The sequence below is a fragment of the Marmota monax genome, unplaced genomic scaffold (genome assembly GCF_021218885.2).
Source record: "Marmota monax isolate L192 unplaced genomic scaffold, Marmota_monax_Labrador192_F-V1.1 WCK01_AAM20220418_F8-fsc00009, whole genome shotgun sequence".
Lineage (NCBI taxonomy): Eukaryota > Metazoa > Chordata > Mammalia > Rodentia > Sciuridae > Marmota > Marmota monax.
Window position 1 is genome coordinate 28,578,424 of NW_026694710.1, and position 23,931 is coordinate 28,602,354.

At 52.9% G+C, this 23,931-nt stretch overlaps 2 protein-coding genes and 1 long non-coding RNA gene across 9 annotated transcripts in view; 1 reads left to right on the top strand and 2 right to left on the bottom strand.

Moving 5' to 3' along the window:
- Uvssa (UV stimulated scaffold protein A) overlaps window positions 1-1,297 on the bottom strand; it is a 32,995-nt gene extending 31,698 nt beyond the window's left edge. For 2 of the 3 annotated variants that reach the window (XM_058572487.1, XM_046423670.2), the window contains exon 1: window positions 757-1,297. In XM_058572487.1, coding sequence (XP_058428470.1) covers window positions 757-854 — 98 coding nt within the window. In that variant the 5' untranslated portion in view covers window positions 855-1,297. The remainder of the gene's footprint in view (window positions 1-756) is intronic. The other variant, XM_058572486.1, reaches the window with a different exon arrangement.
- A 197-nt stretch (window positions 1,298-1,494) lies between these two features.
- Window positions 1,495-8,097, top strand: LOC131423372 (uncharacterized). Its single transcript, XR_009224848.1, has 2 exons — window positions 1,495-1,770; window positions 7,441-8,097. It is a non-coding gene; the product is annotated as an uncharacterized LOC131423372 (long non-coding RNA).
- A 3,423-nt stretch (window positions 8,098-11,520) lies between these two features.
- The window catches only part of Maea (macrophage erythroblast attacher, E3 ubiquitin ligase), a 36,746-nt gene continuing 24,335 nt past the window's right edge, over window positions 11,521-23,931 (bottom strand). For 3 of the 5 annotated variants that reach the window (XM_046423632.1, XM_046423634.2, XM_046423635.2), the window contains exons 4-10: window positions 22,745-22,867; window positions 22,022-22,135; window positions 19,267-19,343; window positions 15,496-15,604; window positions 13,806-13,939; window positions 12,704-12,899; window positions 11,521-12,474 (exon numbers count right to left, since the gene is read on the bottom strand). In XM_046423632.1, the coding sequence (XP_046279588.1) occupies window positions 12,379-12,474; window positions 12,704-12,899; window positions 13,806-13,939; window positions 15,496-15,604; window positions 19,267-19,343; window positions 22,022-22,135; window positions 22,745-22,867 (849 nt within the window). In that variant the 3' untranslated portion in view covers window positions 11,521-12,378. Of the gene's footprint in view, window positions 12,475-12,703; window positions 12,900-13,805; window positions 13,940-15,495; window positions 15,605-19,266; window positions 19,344-20,139; window positions 21,182-22,021; window positions 22,136-22,744; window positions 22,868-23,931 lie in introns of those variants that run through there. The other 2 variants (XM_046423633.1, XM_046423636.2) reach the window with 2 other exon arrangements.

Sequence of the window (23,931 nt, forward strand, 5' to 3'; positions counted from 1 at the left end):
GCTGAGTGCACAGACCCAGCCTCTTCTGCAGGAAGTGAGGGGAAGGCCCATGGAGCCCTCTGGGTGTCGCCTCTCCCCAGCCCTGCCCTGTGTGAACCCCAGAGATTTAGGAGTTTTCAAGGACCTGCAGCAAAACTGTGTCTGAGTTGGAGTTTCTTACTGAAAGGTACACAACATCAGTTTTGTTCTTTGAACACAGGTTCATGTTCCCAGCAAATGACAGGAAGAAGTTTTGCTTCCTGCCTGATTCTGGGGATGGATGATGGATGCATTCTAAAGACAGAGTGGCTGGGTGTGATTCAGGGATAGAGTCCCTGCTTAGCATGCACAAGGCCCTGAGCTCCATTCCTAGCACCACAACACACACACACAGCGCAGATCTACCCAACTGTGAACGTTCTCCCTTCCCATGTTTCAACAGTAATAAAAGAGGTACATTTGCCCACAGATCACAGATACACCCAAGAATGCCTCAGTTATATGCTTTGTAACATGCACATATAGAAAGTATCAGAAGTACCAAGCACAGACCTCTCTGTGCTCTGCTGACCTGCACCTCCACCCACAATGCTGCCTGTCAGAGACGACTTTGCAGGGCCTGGGGAATGTTGCTGGCCTGGTCCAGGCGGAGGCGGGAGGGGATGGCTGAGATATGGAGGTGGGCAAAGTGCTGAGGTCCAAGAAAACCCCACAATCTCCCTAGAGTCAGGGGCTTACTGGGATAAATATCATGAAATGCTAAGCCTAAAGACATACTTGCACATTTTCTTCAGTTCCTTCATTTTCTCAGGATTCAGTTGGGGTTCTCCTGAAGTTGTGAGCTCTTCTACCAACTTTAACAGTTTTTGATCCATGTCTAGAAATACGGAACGCAGAGATGAACTGCCACCTTACTTTACCCTCTTGGTCTTATAGATAAATGCTACCGGGTTCGCCTAAATAGTGCGCACCGCGGGAGGCCCTGAGGCTGTGTCCAAGGCTCTGGCCTCCGCAGAAAGACGCCCTAGGAAACAGGGCAGCTCCAAGCACCGTTAGGGCGAGTCAAGAGTCCCCGGTGACGATCTGGAAGTGTCAAAGCCGAGCCTAGATCGGGACAACCAAGCCACGGTGCGGGAGACGCTGCCGCACCGGGGACAGGCAGGTGCGGAAGGTAACGAAAGCCACCGTCTTACACCAACGCGCGGGGAGTGGAGGGCCCTGCTGCCAGGCAGCGCAGCGAGCGCAGAAGCGCGCGGCCTCGGGACCCCGGGCCGGCTGGGTGCGACACCCGCAACTGCGCGGCCGACACGGAACCTACCGCATCGCCCGCCCCTTCCGGCAGAGGCCCCGCCCCCGCCGCCCACCACGCGTCCCGGAGCTTTGAAGCCATTGGCTCCCTGATACCGCGGCGTGGGAGTAAAGGTCAGTTCTGCAACCACCACACCTACAGCGCGAGGCACCACCATCTCCCCGCCCCTTCCGGAGGAGACCCCGCCCACCCCTTCAAGGCTCGGAGCGAGGCAACCCTCGTCTTGACAGCGCAGGCGCTAGGGTGAGGCCGACCTCGCGCAGTGACGCTGGCGCGCTCCCTGCGAGGCGGGGCTGCCCTAGGAGGTCGAGGCGCGAGAAAAATGAAGCAGGAGGGCGCAGCAAGTCCTTAAAGGCGCCGCGGTGTAAAAGGGGCAGGACGTCTGGGTCGACAACTCGCTAGGAAACTCTGACCCAGAGAGAGGTTTGAGCCTGGACAGCACGGCACGTCCGCCAGGAGGCTCGCGGCCCTGCCCCTGAAAGGTCAGCGAGGGCGGCCCAGGTGGGAGCCTCGGGCTTGTCTGGGCCTTGGTACCGCGGGCGGGAGGGGAGCCGGGGCGGAGGCGTTGGGTGTCACGACGCGGCGCGCGGGGTAGGGGCGGGGTCGGCGGGGTGAGGCGCCCGGTTCCCCTCTGCGGCGTGAGTTTGCCCAGCCTAAAGGTCGCCCACCAGCCGGCACGTGCTTTGCTTCCCTCTGCCAAAATTCCTTGAAAGCTCTGTCCGCCGCCCCGGGCGGGAAGCCGGGATGGCTCCTCCTCCCACCACCCGGGGCACACCTGCCGGCGCCCGGCGCTGCTGCTCAGGGCCGGTAGTCCACGCCGCAGGGCCTTTCCACTCCAGGCCTGGGAGCCCCAGCCCTCTCTTCAGAGCACTCCAGGTTTCAAGCACGTCCGGGACCAGCTGCCAGCCCGCCCTCGGCCCTCGCAGCTCTGGAGGGCACTCGTCGTCGGCGGGCAGAGCGCGCCGGGCTTGCCGCCCACCTGCCCTGCCCCGCCCCGCCCCGCCCCGGCGGCGCGGAGAGCCCACTGCGCGGCCCACAGCCCCTCCCAGCCCGCACCCTTCTGTGGCCTCTGGCCCACACTGCAGCCCCGTCTTCTTAGCCGCCTCCATGTTCCTGATCTCACCTGCGCACCTCCTTTCCGCCCTCGGGGCTGCTCCTGAGAACTGGGGTCTTTCTAGCTTCATGATGAAGCACATAGTCAGGCATTCGGATCTCTTGAATGGAGAGTGAAATGAGAAGGCCAAGGTGAATCTCGGTGAGAACTAGAAGATGTTTTAAAAGAACCAGTGGAAGCCAGATGTGGTGGTGCACACGATGTCCCAGCTGTCCAGGGATTGAGGCAGGAGGATAGCTTGGGCCCAGGTGTCCGGGTCAGTCTGGGCCTGAACTTGTCTCCAAAGGGGGGAAAGAACCAACTGGAATTTTCAGAGATTTATTATTTAAAAAATGCAAGCTGGAAAAAAATGGAACTTCTTTAAAGAAGTAAAAGTATGGTCAGCTCAGACTTGCAAGCTGACCTTCAAAACCTAAGTGATAGCAAAAAATGTATGCGCAGACATTCACACAACAAAACCACCTGACAGTGCGGAACACCCCATGTTGTTAAGTGGTGTGACCATACCCTGAACCCCTAGAGCAACTGTAAAGAAAGCGGCAGGGCTGGGGATACAGCTTGGTGGTAGGGCAGCATGTGTGAGGCCCTGGGTCCCGTCTCCAGCACACATACAGATGTGGGACTGCTAATGAGTATGCAAAGACAGAGGTGTCTTTTAAAAGTAATCAAAAATGAAGCTGATGAAAAAGAAATAGGTAAGAAAAACAGGAAATAAGTTGTAATACAGCCAATCTGAATCTACAACAGTCACCATGTCAGTGATCTGAATGCCCTGGTTACAAAGGAGAGATCAGGGCTAGGACTGGGGCTCAGTGGCAGAGTGCTTGCCTTCCACATGTGAGGCACTAGGTTCAATCCTCAGCACCACATACAAATAAAATAAGGGCATGCTGTCCATCTACAACTATAAAAAGAAATTTTAAAAAATACTGTCATGTATATCTAAAAATGATTTAAAAATACACATACACACAGAAATACACACACACACACACACACACACACACACACATATATATATCACACCCCCCCGCCCCCGGAAACGCCAGGTACAGTGGTGCACACCTGGAATCCCAGCAACTCAAGACAGTTGAGGCAACTTAGAATTGAAAACACCAGTGACTTAGCAAGCCCTAGTCTCAAAACAACATAAATAAAAAGGTATGGGATGTGGCTCAGTGCCAAAGCACCCCTGGGTTCAATTCTCAGTACCAAAAAAATTTTAAATAAAAAATGGAGATGGTCCAGTTAGTTTAAAAAGAGCAAGACCAAACTATATTGTGTCTACAAGAAACATGGAGAGGCTAAAAGGGCCACCACAGATGCTGTGTGCAGCAGCACAAGTGAAGGATGAGTCTGTTGACTGCACTGGTCTCTCCCTGGGGGCATTCTGTGGAAGGGGTGAGTCCTTTCAGCAGACTGCAACTGTGCGGGCAAACTCCAGACACAGGCACTGAGACCTGACCTACTGCGTCATTAATATTACCTGTAAGAAACTAGAAAGAGCAATTAATCAGAGTAAGTTGCAGTAGAGATTAATAAGGTTGAGATCAATTGAACAGAAAATAGGCAAAAGGAGGGGTGTCACTCAAACCAAAGGAGGTTTATTAGTCAGCTTTTGTCACTGTGATTAAAATGTCTGACAGGAACAACTTAAGGAGGAAAGACTGACACCATCTCCTGGGTTCAGAGTCCTCAGCCGCTCCCTACTCTGGGCCTGAGGAGAGGCAGAATGTCCTGGTGAAAGCTGCTCAGCTTAGGGCAACCAGAGGCAAGGAGGGTGGGCAAAGAAGATAAGCCCTCCCAGGGCACACACCAGTGACCTGCTCCAGCTGTCCCATCTGAACAGTCCCTTTGGCATCGATAGACTAATCCTTTTATGTGATCAGAACCTTCATGATCCAACCACTTTCTGAATACGTGAGATGGGGTCGGTCCAGATCTATGCTGTAACAGGAGATGTTTGAAATGAACAAATAAGCCTTCAGCTAGACAGAGAAAAAGAAGAAATAAATTACCTATGAGAGTGACAGGAGAAGCTGGGCACATCCCAGCAACTTGGGAGGCTGAGGCAGGAGAATCATGAGTTCAGAGCCAGCCTCAGCAACTTAGCAAGACCCTGTCTCAAAATAAAAAAGGGCTGGAGATGTGGCTCAGTGGTTAAGCCCCAGTGGGTTCACACCCTGGCACCCAAAAAACAAAAAGAATGAGAGAGGAGACATCACTGCAGATCCTGCAGACAACAGAGCATAAGTTACGAACATTAATTCCAGAAGTTTTCTCTTAGATGAACAAACTATCAGAATACTTGGGGTGGGGGGAACTGATCAGTCACAACTATTAAAGAAACTGAGCTCATACTAAGTAAGAAACCCTTGCAAACAAAATTCCAAAACTCGATGGTTTCACTGGCAAATTCTATCAAACATTTAAGAAAATGGTACCAGGTTTACACAGAATCTTTCAAGAAAGGAGGTTAACACTCTCCGACTCATGAGTTTTGAATGCTTTTGTACTAAAACCAGACAAAAACATTCCCAGAAGCAGGCACAGGGGCACACTCCTGTAATCCCAGCAACTTGGGAGGCTGAGGCAGAAGGATCTCAAGTTTGAGACCTCAGCAACCTAGCAAAACCTTGTCTCAAAAAATAAATGAAAGGGCTGGGGATGTGGCTCAGTGGTAGAGCACTCCTGGGTTCAATCCCAAGTACCACAAAAATAATAATTCCAAGAAAGAATGACCACAGACCAATAGCCCTCATGAATATAGTTGTAAAAATCCCTAGCAAAGCTAGAGCAAGTCAAATCCAGCAATATATGAAAACAATGCAACATGACTGAATGAAATTTATTTCAGTCATGCAAAATTCAGTAATTCAAAATTAGTCAATGTCTGGTAAGCAGAATAAAGGAGAAAAATCATGGTAATTTCATTCTACAAAGGAATTTTTAAAAACAAAATTCAATGTTCCTTATAATAACATCTAGAAAACTGGCGTGGAACTTCTCAACCAGATGAATGATGTCTGTAAACGCTCTATTTCAGTGTGCAAGACGCAGTGCTTTCTGCCTAACAGGGCACTAGACACCGTTCTTACACCTCATCCTCAATATCGCTCTGGAGGCTCCAGGAACTGGTAATAAAAGTGAAGTAAAGAGGTTTGAAGGGGAGAAACAGGACTGTTTGGAGGTGACATAACTGCACACATGGAAAACCTCAAAACTTTACCTGAAAGCTACTAGAACTCATGAGTGAGTAGGGTCACAGTAGTCACAAGATCAATTAACAAATACTGATTGTGTCTACATATTTCCACTGAATAATTGAGAGGTAGATTTTATTGGTGGGCCTTTAATCATTTATATGTGGTGCTGAGAATTGAACCCAGTGCCTCACACATGCTAGGCAAGTGCTCTACCACTGAGCCACAACTCCAGCCCCGAGAGGTAGATTTTAAAAATTAAGAATCATTTTTAAAATTAAGAAAGACCCAGCAGCTCAGGAGGCTGAGGCAGGAGGATCACAAGTTCAAAGCCAGTTTCAGCAATGGTAAGGTGGTAAGGAACTCAGTGAGACTCAGTCTCTAAATACAAAATAGGGTTGGGGATGTGGCTCAGTGGTCAAGTGCCCCTCAGTTCAATCCCCAGTACCAAAAACAAACAAAAAAAACCTGAAGTTAAATCAATTAAATATGTTAAATTTAGGTAAGAGTAAAAATCTAAACTTCATGAAGAGATGCAGCATATTTATGGGTTGGAAGACTCAATGTCTCTTATGGATTCAACTGTGTCCCTCCCAAATTTCCATGTTGAAGCTCTGACCCCCAAAGTGACTGTGTTTGGAGACAGGCCTTTAAAGAGGCAATGAAGGCAGGCTGGGGTTGTGGTTCAGTAGCAGAGCGCTTGCTTCACACATGTGAGGCACTGGGTTCGATCCTCAGCACCACGTTAAAAAAAGTAAACAAAATAAAGATATTGTGTCCATCTATAGCTAAAAAAAAAGAGAGAGAGTGTTAGAGTCTGTAAACAAGTCTGGATGGCGCCTGGCATTTCGCCAGAGGGAGTGGTTTGTGAAGTAATGCCAGTGAGCCATTAAGTGTGGAGATTCCTTGTTGGTTGACTGCTGTATCAAGTTTATGTTAATTAAGATAAGCTGTGTGGAATGTATATATACCCCTCCTGTCCTACAATAAATGGCTCCTACTCCTGCTGTATCAATGTACACAAGTTCTTTGTCACCCCCGGCTATTTTGCCCAGCCAGCCGGGCTGTGGCAGATGGTGGCCCGTTACGGGGAGCCCCGGGACACTCAGGGGGTGACGGGGGAAAAAAAAAAAAAAAGCTGCCCGTCCCTAGATAGGACGGGAGCAATCTGCTCGTCCCTAGGCAGATGGGGCGAGAGGAAAAATGGCCATTTTAAGAAGATGGAGAAGATTGATACAGTATGTTTGTGTCTGCTTTTGTCTTGAAATGTTGTATTGTCTTTATGATGAAAATATGGAAGGGGTGAGAAGTAAATTACTAAGGGAAGGAGGCACCCCAGTGGAACCAAGAATAGTTAGGGCATGTGTTGATGGAAGCCCAGGAACTCTAGTCAGAAAGAAGAAAGTTCAGAGGAGGAAGGATTATCAGGAAAAAAGTTGCAGCAAAAGGCTATTACTGAACACTCTTAATTACCGGAGGGTGTGTGAATCCACGTGGCGGCCGCTACATGCAGGAGCCAGTCATGGCACAGCAAGAAGCTTCCAAGCATTGGCAGCCGGCTCTTCCCCTGCGAGAGCCCAAATCCAAGCCTGACCTGGAGGCACAGTCTTGCAGGCTCTTTGAGTCCAGGACACTCTCCCAGGGCCATCTGGGGCTGCCTGGGATGTCCCTGATGTGTGGTTATTTTCAATGCCAATAACTAAACTACAATGGTTCTCCCACACCTGGAAGCTAATGAGTAATGAGCACTATTAAGGCTTATTTCAAATGTAAAAAAACCTTGAGATAATGTACTAAATTGTTCAGAAGGTTGTTTTCTTGGTGGAATGCTACAGGATTTTCTTTAGCCAGCATTGCCGGAATTCTTGGCTTCCTCCCAGTGCCGATGAAAACGAGCATGGAAGAATTTCCAGTGTTGCTGACAACCGGACAAAACTACGGCTGAGAATCGGATGAGACTTCGGAGCTGTTGCTGTTTCTGCTGCTACAGCTTAGGCTAGCTGCCTGCAGAACTTACCTGAACTGTGATTTACCTGAACTGTGAGTTAATCTATTGAGACACTGCTTTACCTGGACTGAGACAACAAACTGTAATCTACAACAAATTGTAACTTGGTATATTTGCTAACGGTGTCATTGCTTGTATGATTTTTCCAAGGGCTTCTTGCATAGAGCCATCAATTGGCTTGGTATTGTGGCATTTTGTTTCCTCCCCTTCTGCTTGTAGCAGATTATTTATGGTGTTTGTGTAAAAACCACTATGGTCGTTATTTAAATTAAACAAAAGGGGGAAATGTTAAGAGTCTATAAACAAGTCTGGATGGCGCCTGGCATTTTGCCAGAGGGAGTGGTTTGTGAAGTAATTCCAGGGAGCCATTAAGTGTGGAGATTCCTTGTTGGTTGACTGCTGTATCAAGTTTATGTTAATTAAGATAAGCTGTGTGGAATGTATCCCTCCTGTCCTACAATAAATGGCTCCTACTCCTGCTGTATCAATGTACACAAGTTCTTTGTCACCCCCGGGCAAAATAGCCAGCCTGCTGCGGCAAGAGAGAGAGAGAGGCAAGGAAGGCCATCAGGGTAGGACCCTAATACAGCAGGGCTGGTGTCATCATGAGAGACAGACCCCAGAGTCTACATGCATGGAGGAAGGCCCTCGGGGTAGGTAGGACCCTGATCCAGCGGGGCTGGTGTCCTCATGAGACAGACTGTTTAAGCCACCTAGGCCATGGTATGTGTTATGCAGCCTGAGCAAGCTGATAGAGTCCCCAAATGAAGTGATAGATTGAATACAATTTCAGTTAAAATCCCAGCTTGCACTGAAGAAATTTCAGTAGATATAAGTTGACTCTCGTTTTTATGGTTCTGGTGATCAAACTGAGGGCTTGCACATTGCTAAGCAAATGCTCTACCTCCACATCCCCCTGAAAAACTGATTATGTTCATTCCCCAGCACAAAAGAAGACAATTCTAAAACTTAAGTGGAAATGTAAAGGTCCTAGAATAGCTACAATTTTGAAAAAGTAAAAAAAAAAAAAAAAAAAAAAACAAACAAAACATGACTCAGGTTACCTGCGAGTGAAATGACAGGCACAACGTGGATGTGTAACCGATGTGATTCTACAATCTGTATACGGGGTAAAAATGGGAGTTCATAACCCACTTGAATCAAATGTATGAAATATGATATGTCAAGAGCTTTGTAATGTTTTGAACAACCAATAAAAAATAAATAAATAAATAAAACAAAACAACAACAAAAAAAGAAATGACAGGCACGAGACTGGGCAGTGTGTGCTGGAGGTAGCACTTGCAAGGACAGACCTTAAAGCCAGCTCAGCCAGAGCACCCAGGCAGTCACCTTTACTGAAGGGAGAGAGAAAAGTCATTTTTAACAAATAACATCGGGGCCACAGAATAAACACAGGGGGCAGGGGCAGGAAATGGTCCACAAGCTCTTCCTCACACCATACCAAGAGCTAACAGAAAAAGTGAAAATGAATCTACATATGAGAATACTATTTTGACTCTGGGATAGGCAGGTCATTCTTAGAACACAGAAAAAGCACTAACCATGAAAACAAATAACCGATCAATTGAACTTGACTAAATTCAGACCCTCCACTGACATTGTCAAGGATTCCTACCAATCAGTAGACAATGCAATGAAAGTGGCCAAAGACCTAAACAGACACATGGGCTCAGCACTGTCACCAAAGGAAAGCAAACGGAAACCTCAGTGAAGTACCAGAACTGCTGCCCGAAAACACCATCACCACCAAATGCTGGCAAAGACATGAGCCACTGGACCCCAGGGCCTGCAGAGGTGGTGGCACAGCACACCACCTGGAGAAGTCTTTGGCAGGAGTAGAGTCAAGCACAACAACCCTGGAACTTGGCAATTCTTCCAGAGAATTACTTTCAAAGGACAAGAACCATGTCTACAAAGACTCGAACACAAATGTTCATAGCAGTTTTATTTCTTGCAGCACTGGGGACTAAACCCAGGAGTAAGGCCAGAGCTCACCCCAGCCCTTCCATCTTGGCAGAAGGGTCTTGCTGTGTTGTCCAGGCTGGCCTACAACCTCCTGAGTGCCTGGGATCACAGGCATGGCCACCAGCCCAGTGCAGCTGGGTCCACCAAGAAGACAATGGATCTGTGTGGTCTGTGCAAACGTGGATTACTTCTGCTGCTCCAGCACATCAAGAAGGACGACTGAAACACATTCGTTGAGGCAACAAGAGGAAAACAGCTCTTCTCACTGAAGGTCTGGTATGCTTTAATCTGTCATCTTAAACCAAGTTTTTAAAAACAGCAGAGTTAGGGCTGGGGCTGGGGCTCAGCGGTAGCGCACTCGCCTAGCACAGGTAAGACCCTGGGTTCGATCCTCAGCACCACATAAAAATAAATTCATTAATTAAGGATATTGTGTCCAACTACAACTAAAGAATAATTATTAAAAAATTATATATTTAGGGGCTGGTGTTGTAGCTCAGTGGTAGAGAGCACTTGCCTCGCATGCATGAGGCCCTGGGTTTGATCCTCAGCACCAGGTTAAAAAAGTAAATAAAAATAAAGATATTGTGTCCATCTACAACTAAAGAAAATTATCTAAAAACAGCACAGTTAGACTATACAACCAGCAGTCTAACCACAAAAGGCTCCCAGCACCCAGCACTGGAGAGCACAGAGCAGGCAGAGCTCCCGTACCACTGCAGGAGGGTGGAAGCCAGCCTGACCCCTCCAGCTTTGTCCAACGTGCATCCAGCAAGTGATGTGGATGCACACTCACAACTGAGATACTACCAAAATGGGCCACTGTGCTCGCTCCTGCAATGGCCCACAACTTAGCGGCAGATGAAGACTTGCTATACGTGGATGACCCACCCAGGCATGAGGCTGAGCTCACGGGCCCACGCTGTGTAGTTCCATTCTCATGGCGCTCAAGAAACAGCTGAGCTACTGATTGGCAATGGTCACCAAAGTGTTGACTGGGAAAGGACACAGCACCAGTGGGAAGCTGGATTGGTCCAGGGGCTATATGTGGGATGTGTGCTCTCTGCCGTGCTGTCCATCGGTAAGAAAGAGACAGGAGTAGACAGGTGGTGAGCAGGAGGCAAGGCCTGGAAGGCCCTGCTCTGGAGAGCACACAGTGCTCAGGAGTGCGGGGCACAGGGAACATCACGTGAAGTTCTGCTGCCACTTGTTGGCCGGACTTGTGGGTGGAGCAGGCAGGGGCTACAACACGGTGTAGTGTGCTGATTGGCACCACCTGGCCTGCACAGGTCACAGGGAGACCCCAAAGCTGAGCCCTGGGTGGCCATAGAGAGTAGAGGTCAGCAATGGGCACCACAGGCATCAACTTCCACAAAGGCCTGAACTGGAGCGGGCACAGGAGGAGGCGTATGTGAGGACGCATGGCAGGACAGGAGTACAGGGGCTGAGGCAGCCATCAGAGATCACGTGCCAAGCAGGACTGGCCGCAGAGCAGGGCAGGGGCACTGCAGAGCAGCTATGAGGGTTAGGGCAGCTGACCACAGCTCAGAACCTCAGACTCTGGCCACAACCAAGAGCAGCCCCAAAGACTCTGGGAACCAGGGCCACAGGCGACAGGAGCTGCTCTCAGAACCCAAGCTGGCTGTCCAAGTAGCCTGCACCCCTGGCCCAGGAGGGCAATGATCAGGCCAAGAGTGAGATGTGACCTCAGGATTCCAAGCTGAGGCCTCCAACTTCAGGGCAGCCCTTCCCATTAGTGGTGGGTTCTGCAAGGCGCGAAGATTGTTGTGCTCTTCTTGAAACCCCTGTCTTGATGTGCTGGGCCCCCTTTGCTGCAGTGACAGCAGCCATAACCCCAGCCCCAATGAGTGAGCCAGGGAGGGCAGAGCACTCCCCTGGGCTCAGAAACTCCTCAGAGTGAGAAATAGAAAGCCATTTTATTAACACGCTTTACATTTACAGCTTATTAGCTAATCAACATCAACATGCAAAAATAAGCGCTAGATACAAACCTCTACCACAGGTTTCTGTGTGGACTACAATGGTTCGTGTGTTCTGAAAACCCATCAGTACTTGCTTCAGCTGAACTATCCGCTCCTGTAACGAATAGCATGCAGACTCCAGGGCTACAGAACTATCCAGCAAGGCCTCTGCAGAAACTCGATCCAGTGGATTTCCACGTGAATACATTCTCGAAGCAGGAAGTAAGGCGGTGCACGGAGGACCGGGGCTGAGCCTAAGCTCGCACGCAGGACGTGGCCCCAGGGCCTGCAAGGTGCTCTGGTGGCAGCTCTAGTGACATCAGGAAGGGCCCTCGTGCACCGCATGGCAAGTCACCGCAGGCCGCCCACGTGCCAGCACCTCACCCAGGCCATGGCTAACATGTGTTGAAGGACCAGCCTGTTCCTTACGCTCCCCAGGACTCTTCAGCAAAAAGAGGAAGCTGAGAAACTTGGGAGAGAAGGATTCCTACCTGTGAGCTGTCCTAAAGCTCTTCGGGGTTGAGGTCAGGCTGTAGAGTTTCCTTTGAGAGGTGCAAGTACTTTGCAGAAGCATCGAATAGTCGACTTACGTTATAAAATCCTACCCATCAAACGCTGTTTTCAAGTACGAACTCATTAAATCTCACTTCCTCACTTCCTAAGAGTATTTATCGTTGCTCACTGATCTTTGGTCGCAAGAAACAGAAATGCGGTGGCAGGCTAGGGCCAAGGATGGGGAGGGCATGCCCTGCCCACACAGCCCCAGCCAAGGCGTGCACCTGGCGACACGGGGCCTACATGATGTACACTTTCTCGGCTTGTGAGAAGTGGAAGACTTCTTTGGTTCTTGGGCAAACAACTTTATCATCTTGACGGATAGAAAGCAGAGACTGAAAAATAAGATCAGGAACATATTAAGAAGATGCACTCTAAATTAGGTTTCCATTAAAAACCCACACAGCACACCATCAGAGCATGCAGTTCAGCCTGCAGCATCATCTCCTGAGACACATTGACACTGCCAGGGAACCCCAGCAGCTCAACAGGCAGCCAGCACAGCCCAGCCCAGCCCAGCCCAGCCCAGCCCAGCCCAGCCCAACGCCCTGCCCCACAGCTCACATTGTAGCCGTAGACATAGCCATTGGGCAGCATCATAGGTGGGTTGTTCTCGTTCATGACATCGCCAGAGATTTTGCAGACCAGGCGTGAGTTGGCACAGTGTGCCATGGGCAGGGGCTGCGCCAACTTGTTGAGGGACCGGCTGCACACGGGGCAGTCGGGGCTCTTCGAGCTGCCATCCTCCTTGTAGCACTGCCTGTGCACGGTGTTAAGGAAGGGCTGGGCTTCACTGGCTCAAGCAGTGAGAAGGTACCCCTGGCCCTCACTGCTCTGAGCTCAGGGCACTTGCCTGGCCAGTCAGTCACCACACTGGGAACAAATGAGGGCAAAGCCGCCACATAGTAGAGAGGCCTGACCTGAGACTGGAAACCAGTGCGCCTCCCCCAGGCCTCTCGTGCAGCAAGACCACACTGGCTCCATCGTCCCCAGCCCTCGTCCAGCCCCCGCCTCACAGGCAGGAGAGGCAAGAGCCCTAGGACAGTGACCTTCTCAGGGAACCTCAGAGAAGGCAACGAGCAAACACACTCCTGTTCTCCGTGCTCAGCAGAGGCAGTCAGGGTGAGGCCTGGGTTCTGTCTCAGCGCAGCTCAGCCAGGCACCAGCAGTGGTACCAGTCAGTCACAGGAGGGATAGCGTCACAGGAGGAATAGAACCAGTTACACAATGGACAGGTCAGTCATGCAAGGGATAGATCAGTCACATTCAGGAATAGTGTCACATGCTAGACAGGGTCAATCATGCAGGATGGGGCCAGTCACGTGAAGGGTAGGAGCACAGGATCTGCCAAATCCAGGTGAGGAAGCTCAGAGAGCCTCTGCCCTCTGGAGAGGGGAGGCTGCCTTCCTGCCTCAGGGACAGCCACTCTGAGCTGACCTGAGAAGTGAAGCCAGACCCTGGGCCGGGATGGCCAGGCCCAGACCGACTCTTCTGAGGACTGGGAGCCACATCAGGTGTGCTAGCAGGGCCAAGGCTGAGTACAGAGTGCCCCTCTCGACTACCACCTAGGAGTGTCAAGAGCATGACACACAGCTCTGGGACAGCGCAGCCTGCTAGAATGCAACCAGGGACAGGAGCCAGCTAAGCAGGAGCACAGGGAGGATACGGTGTCTTAATGGCCGACAGGCCAGCTTGCAGGGTTAGGGTGAACACCGAGTTGTTTCCCAGCTGGTGCAGACGGTAGTTGTCATATCGGAACTGCTGGATCAGCATCCGCCACCGGGCAGGATCCAGAAGGTCCTGGAAGAGACGAGGTGGAGGGTGTTGGGATCCTCCCAGGAGACCCAGCAGGGACAGCTGACCGCAGTGGGCAGTGGGGGGGGCCAGGATTCATGGCCCTCCTGAGCAGAGACTAAGCACCTAATGTGCCTGTGATCCAGGCTTAACACCCAACTGCAGGACCCCGTAAACTCTAACTAACAACAGCCCACAAGGTTCTTGTTGAGAACCAATGGCTCCTGGCCCTTCTTCCCAGGACCTGTGCCTCTGGCCTCATGGCCAGTGCCCTTTTCTAAGCAAGGCTTCCTTCTTTCAGGTACTGCATGACCCCCGGGATGAGGCCTGCAGCTTGCTGCCTGAGGTGAGGCCTTGCTCCCTGTCTAGCGACTGATCTGCCCTTTGCTCCTTTCCTCACAGCATCCAACACACAGCATTCTCAGCTCTCCCGTGAAGTTCACAGCATCCTAAACTGCCCGTTTGTCCCAGCCAAGGGTTTCCCACGTGATCCTGGTCTCGCTCTCTCATGTTGCAAAATTCCTGACGGGCACTAACAGGTATACACTAAAGGGGAGGGGTTCAACCCTGTTTTTAAGGTGGTGGGACAGCAGGACCTGCTTCCCCTGTGCCCGGACAGCAAGACCACCTAAGGGAGGAGAGATAGGCAAGCCATATGCCAAGCCAGACACTGACCCACAGAGGGTCAGCCCTCTCCCACTTCTCCATGTGAGAGAAACCCAAGACGCGGACTTGAAACGTGAGCTCTCTGGGCTCAGCACCGGATGGCATCTCATAGAAAGTACCTAGCACCTCACCACCTCGTGGACACAAAGAGGTCAGCAGCCTCCCAGAAGGAGCTACGCTGGTCCACTTGGGCACAGCAATGCCAACTGTCTGGGGGCTGCAGGGCAAACATACTGGCTACAACAGAGACCAGCTTCGAGGTTTACAAATTTTGCAAAATCCACAAGCAAGGAGCTATACTTGATGTCATTTTCTGGAAACTGAAACTTAATGCCAGCAAGATGTCCCACTAATTCCTACAATATGCAGCTGAGCAGGCCAGAAAGCAGCAGGCTCCCTGGGTGGGGCGGGAGTCGGCACATGACCACATCCCCCGCCCCCAGGCCCCACTGAAACCACGAGGACAGGGAGCAGCAGCCTTTGTCAGAAGGCTGGTGAGCAGGTCTGCCAGCAAACCTGGGGCAGAGAAGAAGGACCAGGAGGTGTGATAGGGAGACCACACCAGGCCCACCAAGACCTGGAGACCCAGAGGCCATGACACCACAGAGGAAGCATAGGACACCACTCAAGCTGGCATCATCCATGGGACTGCAGGAAGAGATGGAAGAGCAGTGGCGGGGGGGGGTGGGGTGTCCAGGGCCAAATCTGCCAGGCTGAAATGCTCCTAAAACCTACCACTCAAATCCTGTATCAGAATGGGAATAAAGCAGGAGGGGCAACAGCAGACCAGCTGGCAGACAGGCCCTCAAGAGCTGGAACAGCAGCTAACCACCTTATGTGGATGCCCTGACCCTAGAGGCCCACAGGAACCCAGAGAACAGGAGAATGGACATTACCTTGTAAGGGGAGATGTGTGTGTCTGGCGGGAAGGCCAGCATGCCCATGACCTGGCGGACCTCATCCAGCTGGCTCCCTTCAGCCTGACTGAAGTGCTTTCTTGCATGTCTAAAAAACAATGTTTTGGCATATTTCAGTGTGCACTTTCATCCTTAAGGGCCCACACTCACAGTGCTCAGGCCAGGGTCAAGGCTCACAGGGAGTCGGTCCTTGGCCCTGGAGGTTCTGGTGGGCAGGGCCTGTTGGGGGACAGGCAAAGCAGAAGCTGGGCTCACCAGGGTTGGAAGAGCGCTGCCCCAAGCCCTCCAAAACAACTCTAACCGCTTTGGATGCCCAACCCAGGGCTGGGAGGCTATCTTGCCTCCTGGCATACCCCTCCCTGCTCTATACAGCCCAGCCTCTCCACCCAAGTGTGCAAGCAAACACAGCCATGGTCCTTCATGAGTGACTTACACAGTGGGCTCCTGGCCTAACCTGCAAGGGTTATACAGCTGGAGGACCAGCCGCTCCCCTCTGAGCTACCCAAGGGTAGCTGCTCACCCCAAAGGCCCTCTGCCCATGTGTCCACAAACCTTCCCAAGAACTCCCACAGGGTGGAGGCCACTGGCCACTGGTGCTCACTGTCCCTATAACTGTCCAGGGGACCCACACTCACACATGCCCTTGGTCTACCACTGAATCCTCGGCACTCACAGGTCCTCTTCCCCTGGAACCAGCCCCTTGGTCCCAGGGACTAGTGACAGCACAACCCATGCCCCCAAGTCCCCAAGCCCTGTATTGTCAGAAACAAGGTATGAAGGGGTGGAGGCTGAGAAGGGGGTAGGAGGTAGGGAGATCCCTGCTCAGGACAGCTGCAGAGGGGCGTGGCTCTACATGGAGACTGGAGTTGGCACAGGAGGTGGCCAAGTAGTCCCAGAGGAATAGCAAGGTGGCCATGAGGCTGAAGCGCCAAGGGGCAGAAGAGGACACTAGGTGTGGAGAGTGTGGCCAAGAGGAGCAGAGGAATCCAGGCTCAGGACACACCCATGGGAGTCCACATGGCTGTCCACCCTGTGGGAAGAGTGGCGAGGCTAGCACCCCTCCAGGACAATTGAGGGCTGGTAGGCAGCCAGGCCCCAGAGCTGTGCACAGGCAGGTCTGACACCTACCTCCAGGACCACAGAGCCAACTCTCCTTAATGAACCCACCAGTGTGAGACACAGTGTAGACCACTTAAGACACAACACCACATTTCTCTTTAAAGATGCATATACACAAACATAGTCAGAAGACTAACACCTGACTTGGCCTAGCCAGGTTTAAGGCCTGGGGGCTTAGTGGACACAGTACAGTCCCACCTTCATCAAGTTACTCAGACACCTGGGTCAGGCATGTGGCTTACTCATTTACCAAAAATAAAAAACATTGCTTGGTACAGTGGCACATGCCTGTTTTCTCAGTTACTCAGGAGGCTGAGACTGGAGGATCGCTTGAGCCCAGGAGTTCAAGGACAGCCTAGGCACCATAGCGAGGCCATGTCTCAACAAAAAAAAAAAAGAATGTTAGAAGTTAGCCACCAGAAGCTCACGCTTCCACATTTAGCAATGCCCAAGGCAGCAGCCAGAGAGGTCCATGGCCTGGTCCAGCAGCCCCCCCCACCCCAGATTAACAGGCAATAGGCCAGATGACAGGACCCCGACCTTCCCCTGCTCCAGGGGACAGTACCAGGTAAGCCACACCCTCATCCAGGGCTGGGCTTGCAGGACGGCATGGAGAACGCAGTTCTTCACCTTGCCCAGCACTAGGGCCCAGTTCGGATCCTCAGCAAGACATGCCCCGGCTTCACATTCCTATGCATCCAGTCTCAGCTTCATACCCTGTCCCTCCAAGTTCAGCCAAACCCATCCACCCTCACCCTGCCCAGGTCCTGTCGGTACCTGTCTGCCACCTCCAACCACCCTGGCCAGACCTTCTGAAAACCCGGCCCTGAGGCTCCCTTCTCTTCCCCCTCAGCCCTACCTGGCACACTTGCCTGCCCTCCCACCCACAAAGGCTCCTGCAGTATCACTCCTAAAGAGAGCTTTCTTTACCTGCTCACACAGCTGACATCCCAGGTGTCCATGGAGGACACTCTCAGGCCATAGCTGCCTGGTGGTCACCCATCAGGTGCTTGCCCTCAGCCAGGCACAGAGCAGGAGCTCAGGACAGCTGATGCCCATTCCCCTGCAGCAGGACCCACACTCCAGGGCCACATCCGCTGCCTATGCACCTGCACTGCCTAGGAGTCGGACCCACCTGCCTGTTGCAGATAGGGCCCTGCCCCCAGAAGTCATGAGGCTTTAAGAGCTTCTCCCACCCCACTGCCACCTGCCTGAACCTGAGGGGTGCCCAGTCCAGGCCATGCTCTTCAAGGGCCCTCAGTGGTACGTGATGAGAGCACAGAGGGCCTGGTTCTGACTCCAGGGCTGATGTGGTGGCTGAGGCCCTAAGAGGGAAGCAGGCCAGGCCACGCATGGCTGGGCAGATGCCATCCTGTGGGCACGAGGGCCAAAAGGGGCAGGATGGGTGAGTGTGTGGACTGCCCCCACAGCTGGCCCCATCACTGCCCCCAGACCATATGAGTACCTCAGAGCAGCAGGCCAGCTGACCCAACTGCACAAGGGCTATGGATGCAGAGGGGATACAGCACCACTCCCAGGCCCACCACTGTGGCTGGGCTCCCCTTCAGTGGGCCTGGCGGTGGACAGAAAAGGAATAAAGACCAGGCTCTCCTGTCCTACCACCGGCTACCCGGCATGGGCACTGGGAGCCAACGAGACTGGCATGTGGATTCAAGGCAGCCTGCCCTCTATGGGACCTACGACACCTGTTCTGTTCTTGCCCAACGAGGCCCTGGGGATGGCTCACTGCCACCCACCCATAGGACTCAAGGTGGACACAGGCCACCGCCAATCCTCAGCTATCACAGGCAGGGGTTTCCTACTATCCCTATACCTGGCAACTCTCCTGCTAGTCAGATGTGTGTCAGGTGCCCCTTAGCACAGGCTCAGCAGCAGCTCCTCTTGCTGCAGTCCATAGCTCAGCTGCTCCACCCATGTGCTGCCCTCCCGGCTCAGAGATCCAGGCTTAAGTGGGCAGCAGCCTCAGCAAAGCTAGAGTGAGAAAAGCCTGGTGACTAAGGACCAGCCACTGCCTCTGCCCCCAGCACAGCACACACTGGCCAACAGCACCCAGCTCAGTCGCCAGGAGGACATCATGAGGCTGCTGACAGAAGACGAGCGGGTCTGGGGCAAGGAAGGGGAACTGGCACTCAGCCACCTCTCTGTGGGCACTCGCGTCTGACCAAGGATAAGCAAAAACACCATCCTCATCCCTGACTGCCAGGTGAGACTGTGTAGGTAGTCAGCCAAGGTTCCCTTAGTCTTTGAGCCAAAGATGGGACAAAGAAGCCCAGCTGTGCCCACAGAAAGCCCTAAGGTGCTCTTCTTGCTGCCAGTCGTCTCGCAGATGGCCATGTATGGAACAACCCAGACTAATGAACTTTCAACTGATGGTGGCCCAATCCTGTCAGGGCATTCCTGCTGCCAGCAGCTTGTGGCACTTTCCAAGTGGGAAGATAGGAGCCCAGAGCCCTGACCACAGGTTCATGTAGACGGTCATGACACCACAGGCCACCACACTACAAGACCCACTGTCACCATGCATCATCCTCTAGCACCCAGACTGTGAGGATGGGGCAAGGGGACATGGCAGCCCTCACATGAGAAGCTGGGAGCAGCCTGAAGTCCTACCTTACAGCATCTAGGCGCTTGTTCTGCCGAACGAGCTCGATGAACTCCTGGATCCTGAGGCTGAACTCCAGGCAGCTCTGAGGGCAAAGAAGAGACGCTAAGTTAAGACAGCGGAGTGCCGGTGCCGGTGCCGGTGCCGGTGCCGGCGCCAGTGCAGCACCAGGCATCTGGGGAAAGTGCTCAGGCATCCCATCCCCAGCAGGCCCTCTGACTGGCCGGAGAGGCAGGGCTGCAGCCAAAGAGGCTGCTTCATTCACCCTGTGACAGACACTTCCCAGCAGGGTCCACACAGCACTGCAAGCCCATAAGCCTGGGCCACCCAACATAGCCTCGGTGGGAGTGGAGCCATGTTTCCCCTGGGGGGGGGTCCATGGCACCAAGAGGCACCCAGGAGCCTGGCATGGGGGTGCCGGGTGGGCAGGAGCAGTGGGTGTGGACCAAGTTGCCCAATGGACTCACATGAAAAGCTGTCACGAAGGTGGGCAGCAGCCAGGAACCATTACCAGCTCACTGGGTGTGGGGAAAAGGCTCGCAGTCCCACACGGAACCCGTCCATTCCACAAAGGGCAGAGGAGTTTTCTGGTTCCCATGTGTCCTCAATGACCTTGTGCACTCGAGTACCCCCAAGCCTTCTTCCCCCCATGCGATATCTTCTCCTATTGCCCCCAAGCCTGAGACTCAGTGCACTTCCAGTCTGTGCCAAAGGCTATTCTGGAAAAATTCAGACAAGCCAATGTCAAGAGGCTCTAACACTAGACAGGAGGAGACAATGAGAGAACAAGTGGGTGCTGGATGGGCTACAAGGTATAACCTCATAGGGGCTGCCAAGGAACACCTGAGCAAAGATGCACAGGTGCAGGGCCAGATGCAGGAAAGTGTCCCAAGCAAGAAGTGTGAGCCAGCGCAAAGGTCCCGCCTGGAACAGGAGGTGCCATACCTGCAGAAGCCGAGGCTCCTGCTATGACCTTACCGCCCACGTCAGCCAGGGTCAGGTGGAGATGGAGGAAGGGTGGTTCCTGCAAAGGGCAGAAGCCCCAGGATTTGCTGAGGCCATGAGAGAGGTCTGGGTTGGCGCTATGCCCAGAGGTGGGAAGGGTTGGGGAAGAAGGTTGGGGGTGAGGTCCGAAGGTGTCTGCCTAGAGGCACCACAGTGACTGGGGGCTGGTACAGAGTCCACAGTGGGGACAGCCAGCATGGAAACTCAAAGCTGCTTTGAAACCAGCCATATCAATCCTATTTCAGCTGGAAATCTTGTGCCTGGGGATAGGGCCAGCAGGCATAAGTAAATTCTCAAACTCGGGAAAAGGTGGATCTTTCTATACAAACAGTAGTAGCTTGAACCTGAGACTGTCAGTGTGTGTGCCTGGGGCTCCTCACCCACACGGGACGTTGATCCCACAGCATCCAAAGTACGTGATGGCACGGACCTGGGGCCCAGAGTTCCTCTATGTCATGAACTTCCCCACTAGGCCTCCTCAGCCTGCACACTGTGTCCCAAGGGCCACCAGCCTGAACCTGCAGAGCATGTTCGACCCCTGCCAGGACCCCACTGCAACACACCATGACCATTCAGGAGCAGCTGCACCAGCTCTGAATAGAAGGTGACGGGGGACAAAGATGGTCGGCTGCCCCCATCCCTCGCTCCTCCCCCTGCACCCAGACTGAGGAGCAGCCAGGCTGGAGGCAGAAGCTGCCCTGATTCCCAAAAGGGAGCAATCTCTGCAGAGAGTGGCAGGTTCGGTACAGACCCACTAGACAAAGGCAGCTCACCACAGGGCGCCGTGGGCGTTCTGCTCTTTTGCAATGTTAGACTCTGGGTCCCTACAGAGGCTCCACCTTCCCTGGGTCCTTCCTGCCTCCCTGGGCTACTCAATGACCACTGATTCTGCAGTAGGTGGCCATCAGCAGGCTCTGACTGAAAAAAAGAAGTCACTTTGTAGACCTCTTACAAAAGCAGTTTTTTGGGTAAAACTCCAGGTCACTGCTTTGCAAAAGGTACACTTTTAAATTTGAATTTCCTATTTAGAACCACTCTTTGATCTACCCGATCACTTTCAAATAGTCTACTAGCAGGGTAGTGCAAACGTGCAGTAGCAAAAAGGTCTCCAGACCTGCACGCACAATACGAGCCCATGGAGCCACATGGGTGTGAACACTACACCAGGCCTAGGGCCTCCGTGCAGCCTTTCCATGTGCCTCTCTAGACCTGGGGTGCCCTGCAGAGCATGCTCTGCTCCTCAGTGTCCCTTGCAGTCTGGATGTCCAAGTCAGTTCATCAGATGTGAACTTGGCACCCTCTCATTTAAAGTTATTTTCCAACTCGGTGGAACTGGGTCTCCAGGTTCATACCCACCTAGACTCTCCTGCCTCTGACGAGGTTCCTCCCTTGCTTGCCTCCCCTCCCTGTGCAAGTGGAGGGCATCCTCTGTTTAGCAGGCATTCACAGTGGGGCAGCAGTGCCTGTCCACATACTCCTGGTCAGCGCTAGGCCAGTGTTCCCTCTTAAGACTCCTAGACACTGAATCATGCCCACACAGAGTTACCTGCAGCGCCCCTCACCTCTCAGACCCTGCCTATAGCAACATCCACCCACAGCTGGATGGAGACCACACAAGCCTCAGAGCCATGCTCTCAGTGCCGTCTGGCAGGTGCCAGGGCTAGCAGAAGTAACCAGCAACTTTCAGGTAGGCAGGGCCCTGAGCAGAGCTGTCTGGGGAGTGGGGTGGAGCTGAACAGGGTGCACAGTGTTACATACCAAGTCTGGCTTTCCTTTTAGGGTTTCCATACCAAGATCCTCACTCTCTTTAGGGGAGCCATTGGTGGCTCTACTCTTTCGTCCCGTCTTCGCCTCGTGCTCACTTTGGCGGCCCTGAGTGGCAGAGAGTGTCACTCTCGGTGGTGACTACATGCACCCCGACAAGCTCAACCAGGTGGGGTTAAAGAAGCACTCAGTTTAGAAAACAGAAAACAAACAGTTTTTCTGCCAGAGGTGGGGGCTGTTAATAAAAGTTAAAACATTTCTGCAAGCCCTACGACAACAGCATCTTTTAGTGAGCCAGGTTCAAATTCTGCAGTTTATGCTTTGCAGCCTCTGTAGTCTATATCTACCAAGTGTGTATTCAGTATATGATCACAGCCCGAGCTCTGCAGCCTGCCAGGGAACTTGCTCTCTGCATCTATGAGCACCAGGAGCCCATGGGCCTGCCCAGACTCCCAAGCAAGGCGGCCACTAACATGCTGCATACGCAACGGAGCTCCACATCCCACTCCTCCTGAATCTCATGTCAGGACGATGTCCCAACCCCAACACAGGAGGCCACTCATCAGGGTTGCGCCCAAAACCACCCAAACCCCAAAACCCACACCAATAACCCACCTTACAAACCAGACTGACAGGGGTAGGCGTGTGGTTAAAGGCAGGTGGTGCAGCTTCCCTCACCACACCCCCACCCAGGCGGCCCCAGGGAGCCCCGCACACCTTCATCTTCCGGAGCCGGGACTTGTTGTCATGGCACCAGGCCAGGCACGTGGCCGTTTCTCGCCTCTCCAGGGACTCCTCTACTTCTTTGGCCGTCAGGAACATCTCGATGTTCACCAGGTCCTTGGGGGAAGGGGCAACTTGAGTCAGAACACACTGGCTCAGGGGCCCTTTTGCACCTGTGACCCATAAGCAGGGACATACAGCCATGGCCCTCCCAACCCTGCCTCCTGCCAAAGCACAGCCCCAGACCACACCTGTAGACACCCAGGGAGCAACATCAGGGAGCAGGAAAGGCTTCTGAGGACTGGGAAGCTCACAAGCGGCAGATGCCTGCTGGTTAGAGGACCAGTTCCCTGCCTGTCATTATGGACAGGGGCCAGCAGGAAACCCAACAACCAGCACACCAAGGTACAAATGGACAAGCACCCATCTTTCCTGCCCCAGGGCAGTCCCCAGCACAAGGTACACACCCCAAAGACTCCAGCACAGGGGATCCCTCCCATGGCCCCCCAGCACAGGGTATGCGCCCACAGCCCCCACACAGGACCAGCCCTGCCATGACCCCCCCAGCACAGGGCACCTCCCCATGGTCTGCTGCATAGGTTACGTGGTCCCATGGCCCCACAGTACAATGTGTAGTCCCAAATGGAGAACTCTACCTTCTATAGCCAGAATCTCCTCATCAAGGAGATGGAAACAGCATTCCCTACTGTGTTGAGCAGAACTGAAACCCAGACCCCAGCAGGACAGAGCAACAGAGTCAAGCATGGGAGGCAGAGGGCACACCTGCCAGAATGAGCCCAGGATGTGGGGGTTTCTCTGCAGCCCCAGACAGAAATATGAGATGAGCCAGTCCCGGCCACAGGTACACACCAGCAACAGCTACAGCAAGCAGAAGCCCAGGACGGTTAGCTGCACAATGCTGAGGTGTTTGCCTGACCCTGGTGGGTGTACAGGCAAGAGCCGCAGCTCCACCCCATCCCAGCCCTTCACAGGAAGACTGAAGCCCCAGCCACCCACTCTCACTGCCTGCTTTGTTTTGGGAATTTGGTATTGTGCAGAAGGTACAACTGGGGTGTTGAAGAGCTTCCCGTCCCTCCTTCACAAAGCCTGTGCCCTTTGGGAAGGGCCAAGTAACAGCCACATGTGCTGAGCTCTGGAGGACTCTCACAGGGCCAGGGATC